Source organism: Sphaerodactylus townsendi, linkage group LG11, assembly GCF_021028975.2.
Source record: "Sphaerodactylus townsendi isolate TG3544 linkage group LG11, MPM_Stown_v2.3, whole genome shotgun sequence".
Taxonomy (NCBI): domain Eukaryota; kingdom Metazoa; phylum Chordata; class Lepidosauria; order Squamata; family Sphaerodactylidae; genus Sphaerodactylus; species Sphaerodactylus townsendi.
The window spans coordinates 7,726,518-7,740,887 of record NC_059435.1 but is presented as its reverse complement, the minus strand read 5'-3'; the positions used below and the strand labels follow the sequence as shown (position 1 = coordinate 7,740,887).

The window sequence follows — 14,370 nt, the reverse complement described above, 5'->3', positions numbered from 1 at the left end:
TCCAGGAATTTCCCAACCTGGAGTTGTCAACCGTGGCAGGCAGTCCAAGCCTAGACACTTGCGTAAACAGCCCACGCTCCTGGGGAAATTGGGTGGCCCAGATAGCAGTCCCACCCCACCGCCTGCTCTAAAGCTCAGGGAACTTCTAACTCCCCAACCTGGGTAGCTGGTCACTAAGAAGGACAACCAATGTCTCCCTTCTCTTGCAGCAAAACGAAGAAAATATTATTTGGTAAGGTCCCAATAAATGCTTCACATTTCTGAACAGAACTGTTGCTGACCTGTCGTCAGCTCGTTCTTCTTACCTGCTTTCCTTTCTCTCCTGGAAGCCCAGGTAGCCCCAGATCACCTTTTGGTCCCTTTGGTCCCTAGAGTAAGAACAAATGTCTTTTTGTGAGCAGGAGGAATATTAAACAGCTTCTAAACATTGCTAGAGTGGTCCGAGAAGCAGCAAACCCTGTCCCTAGAACTGGGGTGCTGCCAAATCCTTATCTAGGTAGAGCGAGGAAGAATGTGAGGTTGTTGGCCGCTGAAAACTCAGCAAGGATAGATGGGAGGGAAGGATTGAATCTCTCCTGCTGATACTTTGGTCGATTACCCACCGGCGCTGGAGCACGTGGTGGGACTGGAAGTGTGTGGAGCGCAGAGAGAGGAGGCACATCAGGGCGAGATTTCTTGTCCTGTACATGCTCCTCACTTTCCCTGGGGAAAGCAAGAACACTGCTGGCAGTGGGCAATTGGCCTTTGTCCCTCAAATCCACATTTTAATCAGTTTTTCTCTTGGACTGGAGCAAAAACAGCATGCAGTCCCAAAAGGTGAAAAACAATTTTAAAAACTTGTTCGTGGAGGATAAAGAGAGGATTTTGTCTTCTCTTACTGCATGTCCATGCCAGAGGTGGGATCCAGCAGGTTCTCACAGGTTCCCGAGATTAGGTGACTAATTATGTGTGTGTGCCGAGAGGGGGTTACTAATGGGTGATTTTGCCATGTGATTTTTGCCTTAGTTACGTCCCTCCTCTCAGCAGTAGCGCGCAGAACTTGAAGCAGTCTAGCAGGAGGTGTGCCGGCGTGCGTGGCAGCCTGCGCCTGCGTGCATTCGTTTCCCGCCCAAGGGACCGGCGCAGCGGCTGCGTCCTTGCCACAGCCCCGCCCAGGAATGCCCCACCCAGCCCCATTGGCGCTACGCCACAGTTTGAATCCCACCACCATGGGAACCTGTTACTAAAATTTTTGGATACCACCACTGGTCCATGCTATGCTTTAACCTCTGCCGTCATGGGAAATCAGCAGGTTACAGGTTGGGTCTTGCTGCATCCCATGTAGCTGAACTTCAAATTCAGCACTATGTCATACTTCTTGGTCAAATGCCTCGCTTATTGAACATCCTCATTACAGCTATTATCAGCACTATGCAGGAGTAGGCATTTCTCTTACACAGAAACCTCATAAACGAAGACATTAAAAACAGCGGTAAACCTTCACTGTGACAGGAAAGGCACAGGAATGTACCCTAGAGACACAATAGCCAAGTAACAGTCCTGTTGACTGAGAGAATATTCTGTCAGTCAACAGGATTGGTACTGGGAAACAGTTGAGTTCTAATGAGGGACATTTTAGTCAGAAGAAATGAGATTTTGAAGCTTGAGAAAAGTTAGGTTTGGAGGGCTGAGGACAAAAAATTAGTCTAACAGGAGTGGAAATGAAAGGTCTGAGGCAGGGCCGGATTAAGACCTTTAGAGACCCTAAACACTGACATGATTATGGTACCCCCATATACTGTATATGTAAATCAAAATAAAAACCATAGTAAACTGTAATATATATATTCTAATGAAATATCATTATTTGTATAAAACAAGACACCTATTACTCCATTGCTTTCTTGCCTTGAAGATACGTAGCATTTTAATTTACACGAATTAAGATGCAAAATGTTTACTGTTGCTAACTTACTTATATACAAAAAGGGGAGGAACAAAATAATATGATGCCTGTGTCGAGAAGGGAAGATAATGTGGTTTGTTCCTCGCGTCACCTCTGGTATCGTAAACCAGTGATGGTGAACTTTTTCAGCTTGGCATGTCAAAAATTCAGAAAATGCCTAACTTGACCCTGCTGACATGTCACACACCCTTCCCTTCCGAACGAAAGAGAAACAACTCTTTACATATTCATTTATTTTTTAAATATACAGTCCAATCATGTGTGATGTTATGTATTATTTTATCTATCTATCTATCTATCTATCTATCTATCTATCTATCTATCTATCTATCTATCTATCTATCTATCTATCTATCTATCTATCTATCTATCTATCTATCTATCTATCTATCTATCTATCTATCTATCTATCTATCTATCTATCTATCTATCTATCTATCTATCTATCTATCTATCTATTTATTTATTTATGGGTTTTTTATACCGCTCTACCCCCGGAGGGCTCTGAGCGGTGTACAACATAGTTTCCTCTACACAGTGTACAATAACCCATATAAATACCCCATTAAAATTAGATTAAAACACAGCGATAAAAATTAACAAAGATGACGTCCTGCAATAACCCCAATTAAAACCCTCCCAGAGGGGGGAAGCAAACAAAAGTGGGTCCCATAGATGATCATGGGAGCTCCAAAACGGAGGGATAAACATAAAGGGATTACATAAAGAAATGTCAAATAATTACAAAATGACTCAATTTCGAACAGGGAGAATACTTGTTGTCAGGTGTTGGTGAATACTGGTGTATCACCAGTGGTGGGATTCAAATAATTCAACAACTGGTTGTTTACAAGCACCATTTTAACAACCGGTTCTGCCGAAGTGGTGCAAACCTGCTGAAGCCCACCACTGCACATCACCTAAATGCCAGCTACAGATGCAGTTGAAACGTCAGGAGAAAATACTACTGGAACACGACCATACAACCCTGAAAATGCACAACATCCTGAGGTCTCCATTGATTTTATGTCCTTATTTTCATGGCCTCTGAGAAAATGCCAGGCATTATACAAATTTAACACCACAGCAAAAGCTAAAACATATATAGGAGCAGGTATATATTTACGATTTCAAATAATTAAAAAGTAGGGCTTACAGGAAATCCTGGCAGGCCGGGCTTACCGTCTGGACCCTGTGAAATGTAACAGTAGCAGAAAAGCACATGAAGAAATTAAGCTCAGGTATGTTTGACTATCACTCTGTATCACCGTTCACACACAAACTGCAACCAGCACTTTCCAGCATCCCGCTCCCCTAAAAGTTCAGTTTTCTGAATGTTCGGAATTCCCCATGTTAGCAACAGGGAGGAGGTTCAAAGGGGCTGTTGCTTGCGTAACATAATTTATACCCTCTTACAAACATCCCTCCTTGTCTTCTGACCATTGGTTTGAGTCAAGAAGACGTACACACCTGGTCATCTCATCCAACCTTTTACTACACCTTGCCCATTCCCATATTTGGGGAAACTTAAGTCAAAAACACCTTGCGTAAAAGGTTTCTATAACAACTACTGGTTTCTATTTTACCTTTATCTGTTTTTGTGAGCTACTGCTAATTCCTTATCTCCTTGGCGGGGCCCTGTTTTCCCAAACCACCTGAAAAACTCAGTGTCGGGCTGCCCCGTGAGTTTCGTTTCTTCCAACTAAAGTAAGCTTCTGAAGTGCTTGGTGCCCACTGAATTACTCTCACATAACTTGCATGATTAAAGACAATGGCTTAAGACATCATCAACTATATGTCCATATCACCCAGAATGCTTTGCACACAGGCCATCTGGGTATGTTTCACCATTGCTATCATCCCCGTGAGCCCCTCACCCATTTTTCTGCTCCCCAAGGGTGGGGGAATATTAACTTACAAAACAGAATCTTTGAATTAGGGTTGAGGACTCTGCAGACAGGAACTTTCTTTTCTGTTCTCTATTTCCCCCAAAAAAGAAGTCCAGGGTTGCTACGCAGAGGCAGCAATGGTAAGCCACCTCTGGACAACTCTTGCCTTGAAAACACTTTGAGGTCATCCTAAGCCATCCCCACTGGCGTAATTCCCATTGGGCAAGGTGGGCAGCTGCCCAGGGCATCACCTTGTGGGGGGCATCAAAATGCTGGGTTCGTTTTTGGGTATTTTTAGTGGTTTTCCATTTTTGGCCTGCAGGGGGCGCAGTTTTCAGGCTAGCGGCACCAACATTTCAGCGTATCATCAGGAGACTGTCCTCATGCTACCCCCCAAGTTTGGTGAGGTTTGGTTCAGGGAGTCCAAAGTTATGGACTCCCAAAGGGGGTGCCCCTATCCCCCATTGTTTCCAATGGGAGCTAATAGGAGATGGGGGCTACAGTTTTGAGGGTCCATAACTTTGGCCCCCCTGAACCAAACTGCACCAAACCTGGGGGGTAGCACAAGGACAGTCTCCTGATGATACGCTGAAATTATAGTGCTGATATGTCTAAAAATGCACCCCCTGCATGCACCAATGTTCTGGTGCAAAAAAAATTGGTCGTGGGGGAGTGGCCGCCCATGGGTGGGGGGGGGGGGGGACATCCAACTCAGGTTTTGCCCAGGGCTACAGTTTGCCTCGTTACGCCCCTGGTCATCCCTTTCCACCACCACCAAACTCTTAAGCTGGTTTATCAAAGGAAAGGGAAGAACATCAAAGAAAAGTGCAGAAAAGAGGAAAGAATCTTTAAAGTTGTTACAAATGCTTCTTAAGAGAAATGGAATAAGTCCAAGACAAATAGACGTTGGGTACTTGAGCCCTGTCAGAAACGCAGAGTTTGCTCTGGTTCATCGACAGATAAAATCTTGAAGAATGCCTTGCCAAATACTCCAGGAAAAGGGTCATGCAATTATACAAGCCAGCCAGCAGAGAGGAACACTTTTGACACTCACAGTCAATTATTTGGAAAATTTCTCCTGGTCTTGAGAGACACGGTGTCTCGAGGAAGCAGGCCAGTTTTAAAGTGCTATTTTGTGCAAGAGTGTTCATAGCTGCTAAAAACATTTTTGATAAATTCAGCATTTATAGTCATATTGGAACTCTTCCCATCTGGGAATTTCTTTAGACCCTGGAACTTTGCAAACGGCTTATACTTGCTTCAAGCAGAGCTGGCGGATTCGATCGATCAATTTGAATTTTTTTCATCAGGCAGCGGATTGAAAAATTAAACTTTTTTTAAAAGGCAAGCACTTACCAGAACTGTAGGGGGAGGAGAGGTGTCACCTTATAAGAAATATTTTCCTTTTTCTCTCATGGGGTAGAGCAGGGGTCTGGAACCTGCGGCTATCCAGACTACAATTCCCATCAGCCCCTGCCACCATGGGCAATTGGCCATGCTGGCAGGGACTGATGGGATTTGTAGTCCACGAACATCTGGAGAGCTGCAGGTTGCAGACCCCTGGGGTAGAGGGTGCCTTTTTAAAGTGGTATCATGCATCATCACACACACGCACGCACGCACGCACGCACGCACGCACGCACGCACGCACACACACACCAAGCCCTCTTCTTCAGGCTTATGGCCTTCCTCACATTCAGGTTTAATTGTAAAACACATAACTTCCCAGAGCTGTTACAAACTGTGGTAGAGAAACAAGGCATATGCTGTACCCATAATGTATGGCCCTCCCTACTGCAGCTAAAAGCAACTTGGGGGAGGAGGGATTTCTACCAGAATCATGGCTTGGAGGTAAACCCAGTATTGTGGTGTCAATCCATCCCCTCCCCCCCCCCAATACATTTATGGCTACCTCATGTTTCCTGCGTACTTCTTGTCCCTAGTCTAAAAGATACAGGAGGGCCAGCAGAGGTAACGGCCCCCTTGCAAGAGTTTTTTTTTATTCTGCTGGCTCATGGGCCTGATAAGACTTCTCAAGGCAGCCACCCCACCCTGTTGCGGGCTCGCCAATCCAGGCACCCGCCCACTTTGCCGTGCTGAGGCCAGCCACCCCTCCCCTGGGCTCAGTCTGACCAAGTCGCATTTATGTCATAGCCAGCCCCTGTAACAAATAAGTTTGCCAACCTGGATTAAACTTTCCCTACCCCTTTCTTTGGATAATATTTCGTATATAGGGGAAAAGATGGCAATAGAAATAACAAGAATGCAGTTATGACCAAATGGGGAGTCAAGGAAAGGATCACATGCTGCTCATTTAGATTCACGGATCAGAGAAAAGGCCTTCGAGGCTACCAAGACTGGAGCACTGTGATGTGAAATAATGCCTGGTGTTTATTTCACAACGGTATCCTTTGATCTTTAGAAAGGTTGAAGCTATCGGTTTCCCCTTGGAATCACTCCTTAGGCTCACAAAGGTGGAAGCCTTCAGACTAGTTAAGAAGAGGCTCTTGGATCTTGATTTTCATAATTTGAATCGTGCTGCCAAGACAACCTGTTCTCCGACTACATTATTAATCCCGTGCGAGCGTGGAATTATGGCAGCATATCTTCGTCTGCTGATTAATCCCACCCAGAGGAGAGCCTGGGCTACTGCAAGATGTAATGTGCTGCCATCAGCTCTGCTGGAGGGAAGATTCAAGAATATGGAACGTTCTAAAAGGGTTTGTTCATGTGATAGGACTACGGTTGAAACACTTGACCATTCTTTGTTTCTATGCCCTAAATACAATAAGATACGCATGAAATACATGAATTCCATTTTCTTGCAATGTTCTCAGTGGCATGAGTGTTATAAGACACCCAATCTCCTGAACAGCTCTGATGTGCTCTTTTGTGAAACTGTGGCAAATTTTATACTGGAAATTAGTAATTTTAACTGTATTTCTTAACCTTGTTTTGTTTTAAAATTTTGTCCTGTTTTGTATGCCAATAAAGGCTTGTGTTGTGTGCCTGGTGTTTCATGCAAAGGAATCTACTCACTGGAAGCCCAATTCCGTGAAGTCCAGTAAGGTTTAAACTTCCATCCGAAGTGTTGTGTGTCTGAAAAAGGGAAGGATAAAGGACAGGCAGCGTCAGACATTCATTGTTTTTCTGAAACGTTTTTCAAGTAGCGTTCAGGCGGACTGCAGTTCTCTAGTGGTTAAGGCTAAGATGGAGAATGGCTAGAAAAACTCACTGTTCTTTGACACTTTCCTCAAAACAGTATTGATTTCTCTTGAATCAATGCAGTCATAGACCAGAAAAAATGAAAGGCACTGTTTTCTCAGAAAATGTTACCCTACCAAGAAATGTGTGACACAAACAGATACTTGAGAAAGGGAAGGGAATTTTGCAGATATGCACAAACAGTAGTTCACCAGGGGTGGATTCCGCACAGATCAAATGTAACCGGCTGAGGAAGTTACTTATCCCGTTTTGGGGAAGAACTTCGCACAGGGCTCTTCCTCAAAAAAGGGTTCAGCCGGTTATATTACCCTCAACCCAAATTTTACAAAAATTGCTACACTAGCACTCTTTTTGGAGAAACGAAAGGAGCCACAGAAACCCAGACTGTTTGTAATCACTTCCTGGAGGGGAGAAAGGCAAACAGGGGAAGCCGGGTCCATTAATAATGATACACGCATTATTAATGTGCTGTGCAGAAATGATCAAGGGTAACATACAGAACAGCCGTGGTGTAGGCGGTTAAGAGCTCATGTATCTAATCTGGAGGAACCGGATTTGATTCCCAGCTCTGCCGCTTGAGCTGTGGAGGCTTATCTGGGGAATTCAGATTAGCCTGTACACTCCCACACACACCAGCTGGGTGACCTTGGGCTAGTCACAGCTTCTCGGAGCTCTCTCAGCCCCACCCACCTCACAGGGTGTTTGTTGTGAGGGGGGAAGGGCAAGGAGATTGTAAACCCCTTTGAGTCTCCTGCAGGAGTGAAAGGGGGGATATAAATCCAAAACTCTTCTTCTTCTTCTTCTTCTCCCTTGACAATCTATTTATTTAGAATATTCCCATCCACTAACAACAGGAATAAAGCAATACAGTAAACAATTAGTTTAAAACAATGCCAAGGTCTGAATAAAATTTCAGTAATGGCACCCTTTGCCCTTCAGAAAGTGACATTCGGAAACCACAAAAAAAAACCCAGCGGGCCCAGGGTTCTCACGGAACACTTGCCTGAGATATGTCAGTCAGTCAAAACTTTTATTGCTTACAGTCAAAGGCCATTACAATATAAAAAAGCAAATAAAAGCAATACAACATCAAATAAGAAATAAAATACAAATAATATAAAATGTGTTAAAATGAGAGTTTTTACCCATCAAATGCTAACCTCAAACATGACATTAACATGCCGTGGTGTGATTTTCTTAGCAGTCCAGAAAAACAATGCCACATTACCAATAATTGAGGGATTAGTATTTGATAACAAATAGACCCAAGGTACCACATTGCATACACATATTCTGAATACAGCCAGTCAACCAAGGAACCTGTGATTACCGCTGGGAGGAGAAATCTAATTTCCTCTCCCTGGTCCTCATGACAACCCTATCTCTACTTTCCCTCTCCCTCAGAGGCCCTCATAGTTGTCCCCTTCCTTCCTTCCTTCCTTCCTTCCTTCCTTCCTTCCTTCCTTCCTTCCTTCCTTCCTTCCTTCCTTCCTTCCTTCCTTCCTTCCTTCCTTCCTTCCTTCCTTCCTTCCTTCCTTCCTTCCTTCCTTCCTTCCTTCCCTCCCTCTCTTGATGGTGGCAGCTTATACTGGGACTGGGAACTGCCTTGCAAGGGGTGAGGGATAGAAAATAAAATGGATTTTAAGATACAACATCCCACTGGGCTCTTAGCAAACCTAGGCCCAAACAGGATGAGGACCAAGTGGGCAGTTGAGACAAAAATTCACTTCAGGTTTCAAAATCAAACCGCGGCAGCCATTTTGGGCTACCCAGGCAACTGCAAAGAAGAGTTTCCATTGACTGGCATGGATGGCACAGATTTGACAACACGCTGTAGGATTTCAGAAACACTTTGAGGGTTTGGGGCTGGGTCTTCCAGTCTGCACAAATGGCAAATGTTGGTAGCAAATACCCTGTTTCTCCGAATATAAGACATCCCCAGAAAATAAGACATAGTAGAGGTTTTGCTGAAGTGCAAAATATAAGGCATCCCCCGAAAGTAAGACGTAGCAAAGTTTTTGTTAGGAAGCATGCCCGACAAACAGAACACAGAAAAATAAGACATCCCCTGAAAATAAGACATAGCGCATCTTTGGGAGCAAAAATTAATATAAGACACTGTCTTATTTTCGGGGAAACACGGTATAACATCAATGTAGTTTCAGTGATTCAAACATATTTAAGCGTTATCAAAATTGATACTTACCATCTGAACGGCTACAATGGGCCCAGGTGGTCCAGGTGGCCCCGGTAGTCCGATAACGCTAGCCCCTGGCTCTCCTGATTCACCCTATATCAAGAGAATAATGACTTCCTTTTCAAGATGTTGTTTTTAAATCACTGAGAGAGCTGAACAGACATCAAATAATAGAAAAGGCCATTTCCTCTTACCTTGGGTCCTGGGTCGCCTTTTTCTCCTTTAAATCCCTGAATTTGTAAACAACTAGTATTAATTACACAAAAGGACGGTAACATTATGACAATAACAATACGAATAACGATATGGCTTGCACATGCCAAAATCTTTTTTTACCCACAATGGTAAAATGATGAACTGATGAAGTTTCGACAGACCAGTATATTTTTTCCTACTGAAACTAACCAAAACTAACAAGTGCTGGCAGGCCACAGCTATTAATGCCATTAGTAATTATTTAAAAATTGCCACTAGGTCCAAAGCCAGATTAGGTATGAAGTATATCAGCCCTAGGAGAAAGAGCCAGACTAAGGCCTTGCAGCAATTTCAAAGTACTACAGGTAATTCTAAAATGCTGTTGGTGGCCACAGGATAGACTTGTGTGTAACCCCCATGCTCAGAATGGGTTGACCCAGAAAGGGGTGGAGACTCAAAGCAGCAGAAGGCTGCAGAGCTCATGTGGTTTGGAGGAGACAAGGCTACCAGACTCGGACCTTGATTTATATAAGCCCTTAACACCTTAACTGCAATGTTGTTGGGACCTAGTGGGAAGGTAGTTGTTTATTTTTGCTATGTTGTAAATGTTGGAGTTTATTGTTTCAGGGTTTTTTATGTTTGTCATGGGTGAGAGTTCTCCTGGAAACCTTCATCATGTTGAATCCTGTTCATCAAGCCCTTGGAGTCTTCAAGAGCCAACCCACTTGCAAAGAAGAATTGGACTTGGCAGTATCAGTAGACTGTAAATATAAGGACTTGAAAATGCAACCTGAACAGGACCTTGAAATGTGATGTTAAATGTTGATGTTAGATGTTATATGTTAAGAAAGTAAACCATTTTGTTTTAAAATTTGTTGTTGCAAACTCATTCCAAGTTCTGCCCCACAGAACCCACAGATAGAGGTTACATGTGCTCGCATTTTCTCATAGCGCGGCTCGTACTGAGGCCCTGTGCTATTTAGAGAGGGCCCACTCTTGCATTATAGGGGGCTAGAAAAAGCTAAGAGAGAGAGAGAGAGAGAGAGAGAACTGTGACTGGCCCAGGATCACCCGGCAGGGTTCATGTGGAAGAGCAGGGAAAACAAACCCAGTTCAGCACGTCAGAATCCACCACTCATGGAGAGGAGTGGGGAATCAAACCCAGTTCTCCAGATTAGAATGATTTCTAGGCTGCATGTCTCAGCAACACCTCTATCACTGGCCAGCATGGTGTATGGGGTTAAGAGCAATGGACTCCAATCTGATGAACTGGGTTTGTTTCCCCTCTTCCACAAGAAGCCTGCTAGGAGACCTTGGGGCATTCACAATTCTCTCTGAACTCTCTCAGACCCACCTACCCACAAGGTGTCTGTTGTGGAGAGAGGAAGGTGAGATAAACAAGAAATGTGTTTTCTACTAGGAATGAGGTGATGAGTCATAAGGGAGGATGCTTGTGGCAGAACAAGATAAGGCCGCTGGATGACTAGGCTGAAGGGCAAGGCTTGTATCAGATTGTACGTACTTAGAATGCTTAATAGGCTAATGCATATTAACTTATCCTCCTGCTCTGGCAACAAACTGTATTATAATGAACATACAGGGAGAATATGAGGGGGGTGCACATATTAAGGAGGAACATGTTAATAGGCAGACTGGAAACTTGTGACTCTAAGTACCCTTAGCCAGTGGTGGGATCCAAAATTTTTAGTAACAGGTTCCCATGGTGATGGGATTCAAACTGTGGCGTAGCGCCAATGGGGCTGGGGGCGGGGCATTCTGGGGGCGGGGCATTCCTGGGCGGGGCTGTGGCAAGGACGCAGCCGCTTCATGCCCGATCCTTAGGTGAGGGAAAAGCGAGATGCCGCGCGAAGAGGCGCAGGGCACTGCCATGCACGCCGGTGCACCTCCTGCTAGACTGCTTCAAGTTCTGCGCACTACTGCTGAGAGGAGGGGCATAACTAAGGCAAAAATCATGTGGCAAAATCACCAATTAGTAACCCCCTCTCGGCACACACAAATAATTAGTAACCTACTCTCGGGAACCTGTGAGAACCTGCTGGATCCCACCTCTGCCCTTAGCCAATGGGGTAACAGAGAGGGTGTGATGAATTCGGGATACAGGAATAAACATACTGTTTCGGCTGAGTCTGCCCGTGTAGGGATGGCTCCAACCCTATTCTGAACAGCTGTTACAAACAATGAAGTGGGACTTGGTCATGCAGACATGACAAGCCACTATTTATTTATTTTTGCTTTAAAAATAAAAGGGGGGTGCATTTGCCTTCGCTGTAGTGGCTGTGAGATACAAAAAGGGGGGGGGGGAATCCATAACCAATGTTCTGTTAGTCACCTCTATACCTCAGTTTAATCTGCAATATATCCTGCAGTGGAACTTTGAAAAATAAAATTTGGAATCGTAGGGCAGTAATGTGCATGCACCACACATGCGGCTACAACCACACTTGCCTATTTCCTTTTGTGTTTTGCTGCCCTTGTCCTACCTTGGACATTTTTGCATGACTTGAAAAGAAAGAGGCCTCATGATTTAAACGATTTCTTTCATTTTTGAAACTTTTGCGAAGGCGCCTTCCCTCCCCCCATGTCTGGTCAACCTACCTGCTCTGCGGCCCTCCGGCGCGTCGCCGAGGCCTGGGGACACGCCCCCTCTGCCCTGCGACTCCGGAGCGGTCGCACAGGTCAGGGGGGAGTGTTCCCTGGCCTCGGCGACGTGCTGGAGGGCCGCAGAGCAGGTAGGTCGACCGGACGAAGGCGCAGCGCAGCGCCGTCGTCCTGGTAGGTTCTGGGACCGTTCATGCGAACGGTCCCAGAGGGGTTGGATCGGCGTCATGTACACCGACCCAACTCCTACCGTGGCCGTGCAGAAACGGCCTATGAACCTTCTTGCCCTGTTCTGAAATGACCTTGCTTCCTCCAACTTAAACCTGAAATAGTGGGTTAGCAATTTGCATTTACCTCCTCTGTAAAGAGGCGATACAGCAGCATACTTACTGCATCTCCAGGGCGCCCGGCAACACCAGGAAATCCCGGCTTTCCTTCTAGACCGTTTTCTCCCTGTTGACACACACACACAAAATCGGGCCTTCACCACACAGTTTTCCCAACTTCATTTCACAATGGCCACACTACACAGAACATTTTTATACATCCTCAAGACATGTAATAGGCATCCCTGGAGCATCTCAGATCTTCTCGTGGGACAACATCCAAATCTCCTCCATCTCCTATTCAGGGGTCGCCAACCTTTTTGAGTCTGGACGCCTTTGGAATTCTGACATTGATGGTGGGTGCAATGATAAAATGGCTGCTGAAGGAGGTGGAGTCAACCACAAAATAAGAACATAAGAACATAAGAACTAGCCTGCTGGATCAGACCAGAGTCCATCTAGTCCAGCACTCTGCTACTCGCAGTGGCCCACCAGGTGCCTTTGGGAGCTCACATGCAGGATGTGAAAGCAATGGCCTTCTGTTGCTGCTGCTCCTGAGCACCTGGTCTGCTAAGGCATTTGCAACCTCAGATCAAGGAGGATCAAGATTGGTAGCCATAGATCGACTTCTCCTCCATAAATCTGTCCAAGCCCCTTTTAAAGCTATCCAGGTTAGTGGCCATCACCACCTCCTGTGGCAGCACATTCCAAACACCAATCACACGTTGCGTGAAGAAGTGTTTCCTTTGATTAGTCCTAATTCTTCCCCCCAGCATTTTCAGTGTATGCCCCCTGGTTCTAGTATTGTGAGGAAGAGAGAAAAATTTCTCTCTGTCAACATTTTCTACCCATGCATAATTTTATAGACTTCAATCATATCCCCCCTCAGACGTCTCCTCTCCAAACTAAAGAGTCCCAAATATCAGGGGACAAAATATCAAGGGACAAAGTTATCCATAACTTTCATAGTAACTCTTCAACATTTCAGGCTGAAGCTCTGTTTGACAGAATGCCTTTTAATCTGCACAACCAATTGGATTTCAAGTCGTCAATCCAGGAGTGTCAAATATGCAGCCCAGGGGCTGGATCTCACCTCTTGAGCTGGCATATCAGGCCCTGCAAAACTAGCTGAGGCAACTCCTCCTCACTCTAAATCTGGCCTGCTGCATACTCATCAGTACAGGCACCCGCCCATCACGACTCCCGATCTGGCCTTGCGACCCTACTGCAGGTGTGACATCTAAGGAAACCCCCCCCCCATGCCAATCTGAGCCCACTGCAGACTCACCAGCTGCCTACTCACATGCCAATCTAGGCTGGCGAGCCCGCTGGGGGATCATAAGCCAAGGCAGCCACCCACCCCAGGACCCGGCCTGACCAAGTCATGTTTATGTCATACGTAGCCCTCATAACAAATCAGTTCGACGTCCTGAGTCAATCAGAAGCCCTCTAGGCAATAGCTCCACATAGCCTTGTCCTCTTTCTAAAGACAGTGGACACAAGAAAAGGTCTTGGTAGGTCACTGATGAGAGACACTTTTGGCACTGAGGGGAGTGGGAGCTTCAGCATCAAGAGGCTCCCAGACTCTGACCTCAACTGCAAGAGTTTGATGGACAATGTCAAGGAGATAGTCAACCCTGAACAGGAGAGTCTCTGGATTGAGTAGATGATGGAGATCAACATCGAGAGGAAACATCTGATGGATGAACCGGCGAATCAGACTGAGGATGTGATGGTGATGAGCCTCGATGTTGAGGAGACAATGGTGATTGAGGAGGAGAAGAAGGAGAAGACGGAGAAGAAGGAGAAGAAGAAGAAGAAGAGAAAAGAGGAGAAGAGAAGAGAAGAATTTATACCCCACCTTTTCCCTTCCTCTCCCCATAGCAGACACTTTGTGAAGGAGGTGGGGCTGAAAGAGTTCCGAAGACCTGTGACTAGCCCAAGGTCAGCCAGCAGGAATGCAGGAGTGCGGAA

At 45.4% G+C, this 14,370-nt stretch overlaps 1 protein-coding gene across 1 annotated transcript in view; it reads right to left on the bottom strand.

Moving 5' to 3' along the window:
- Positions 1 to 14,370, bottom strand: part of COL15A1 (collagen type XV alpha 1 chain) — a 232,531-nt gene that overhangs the window by 43,163 nt on the left and 174,998 nt on the right. The window contains exons 20-25 of the mRNA XM_048511716.1: positions 12,461 to 12,523; positions 9,451 to 9,486; positions 9,266 to 9,349; positions 6,874 to 6,933; positions 3,102 to 3,137; positions 306 to 368 (exon numbers count right to left, since the gene is read on the bottom strand). Of these exons, the coding sequence (XP_048367673.1) occupies positions 306 to 368; positions 3,102 to 3,137; positions 6,874 to 6,933; positions 9,266 to 9,349; positions 9,451 to 9,486; positions 12,461 to 12,523 (342 nt within the window). The remainder of the gene's footprint in view (positions 1 to 305; positions 369 to 3,101; positions 3,138 to 6,873; positions 6,934 to 9,265; positions 9,350 to 9,450; positions 9,487 to 12,460; positions 12,524 to 14,370) is intronic.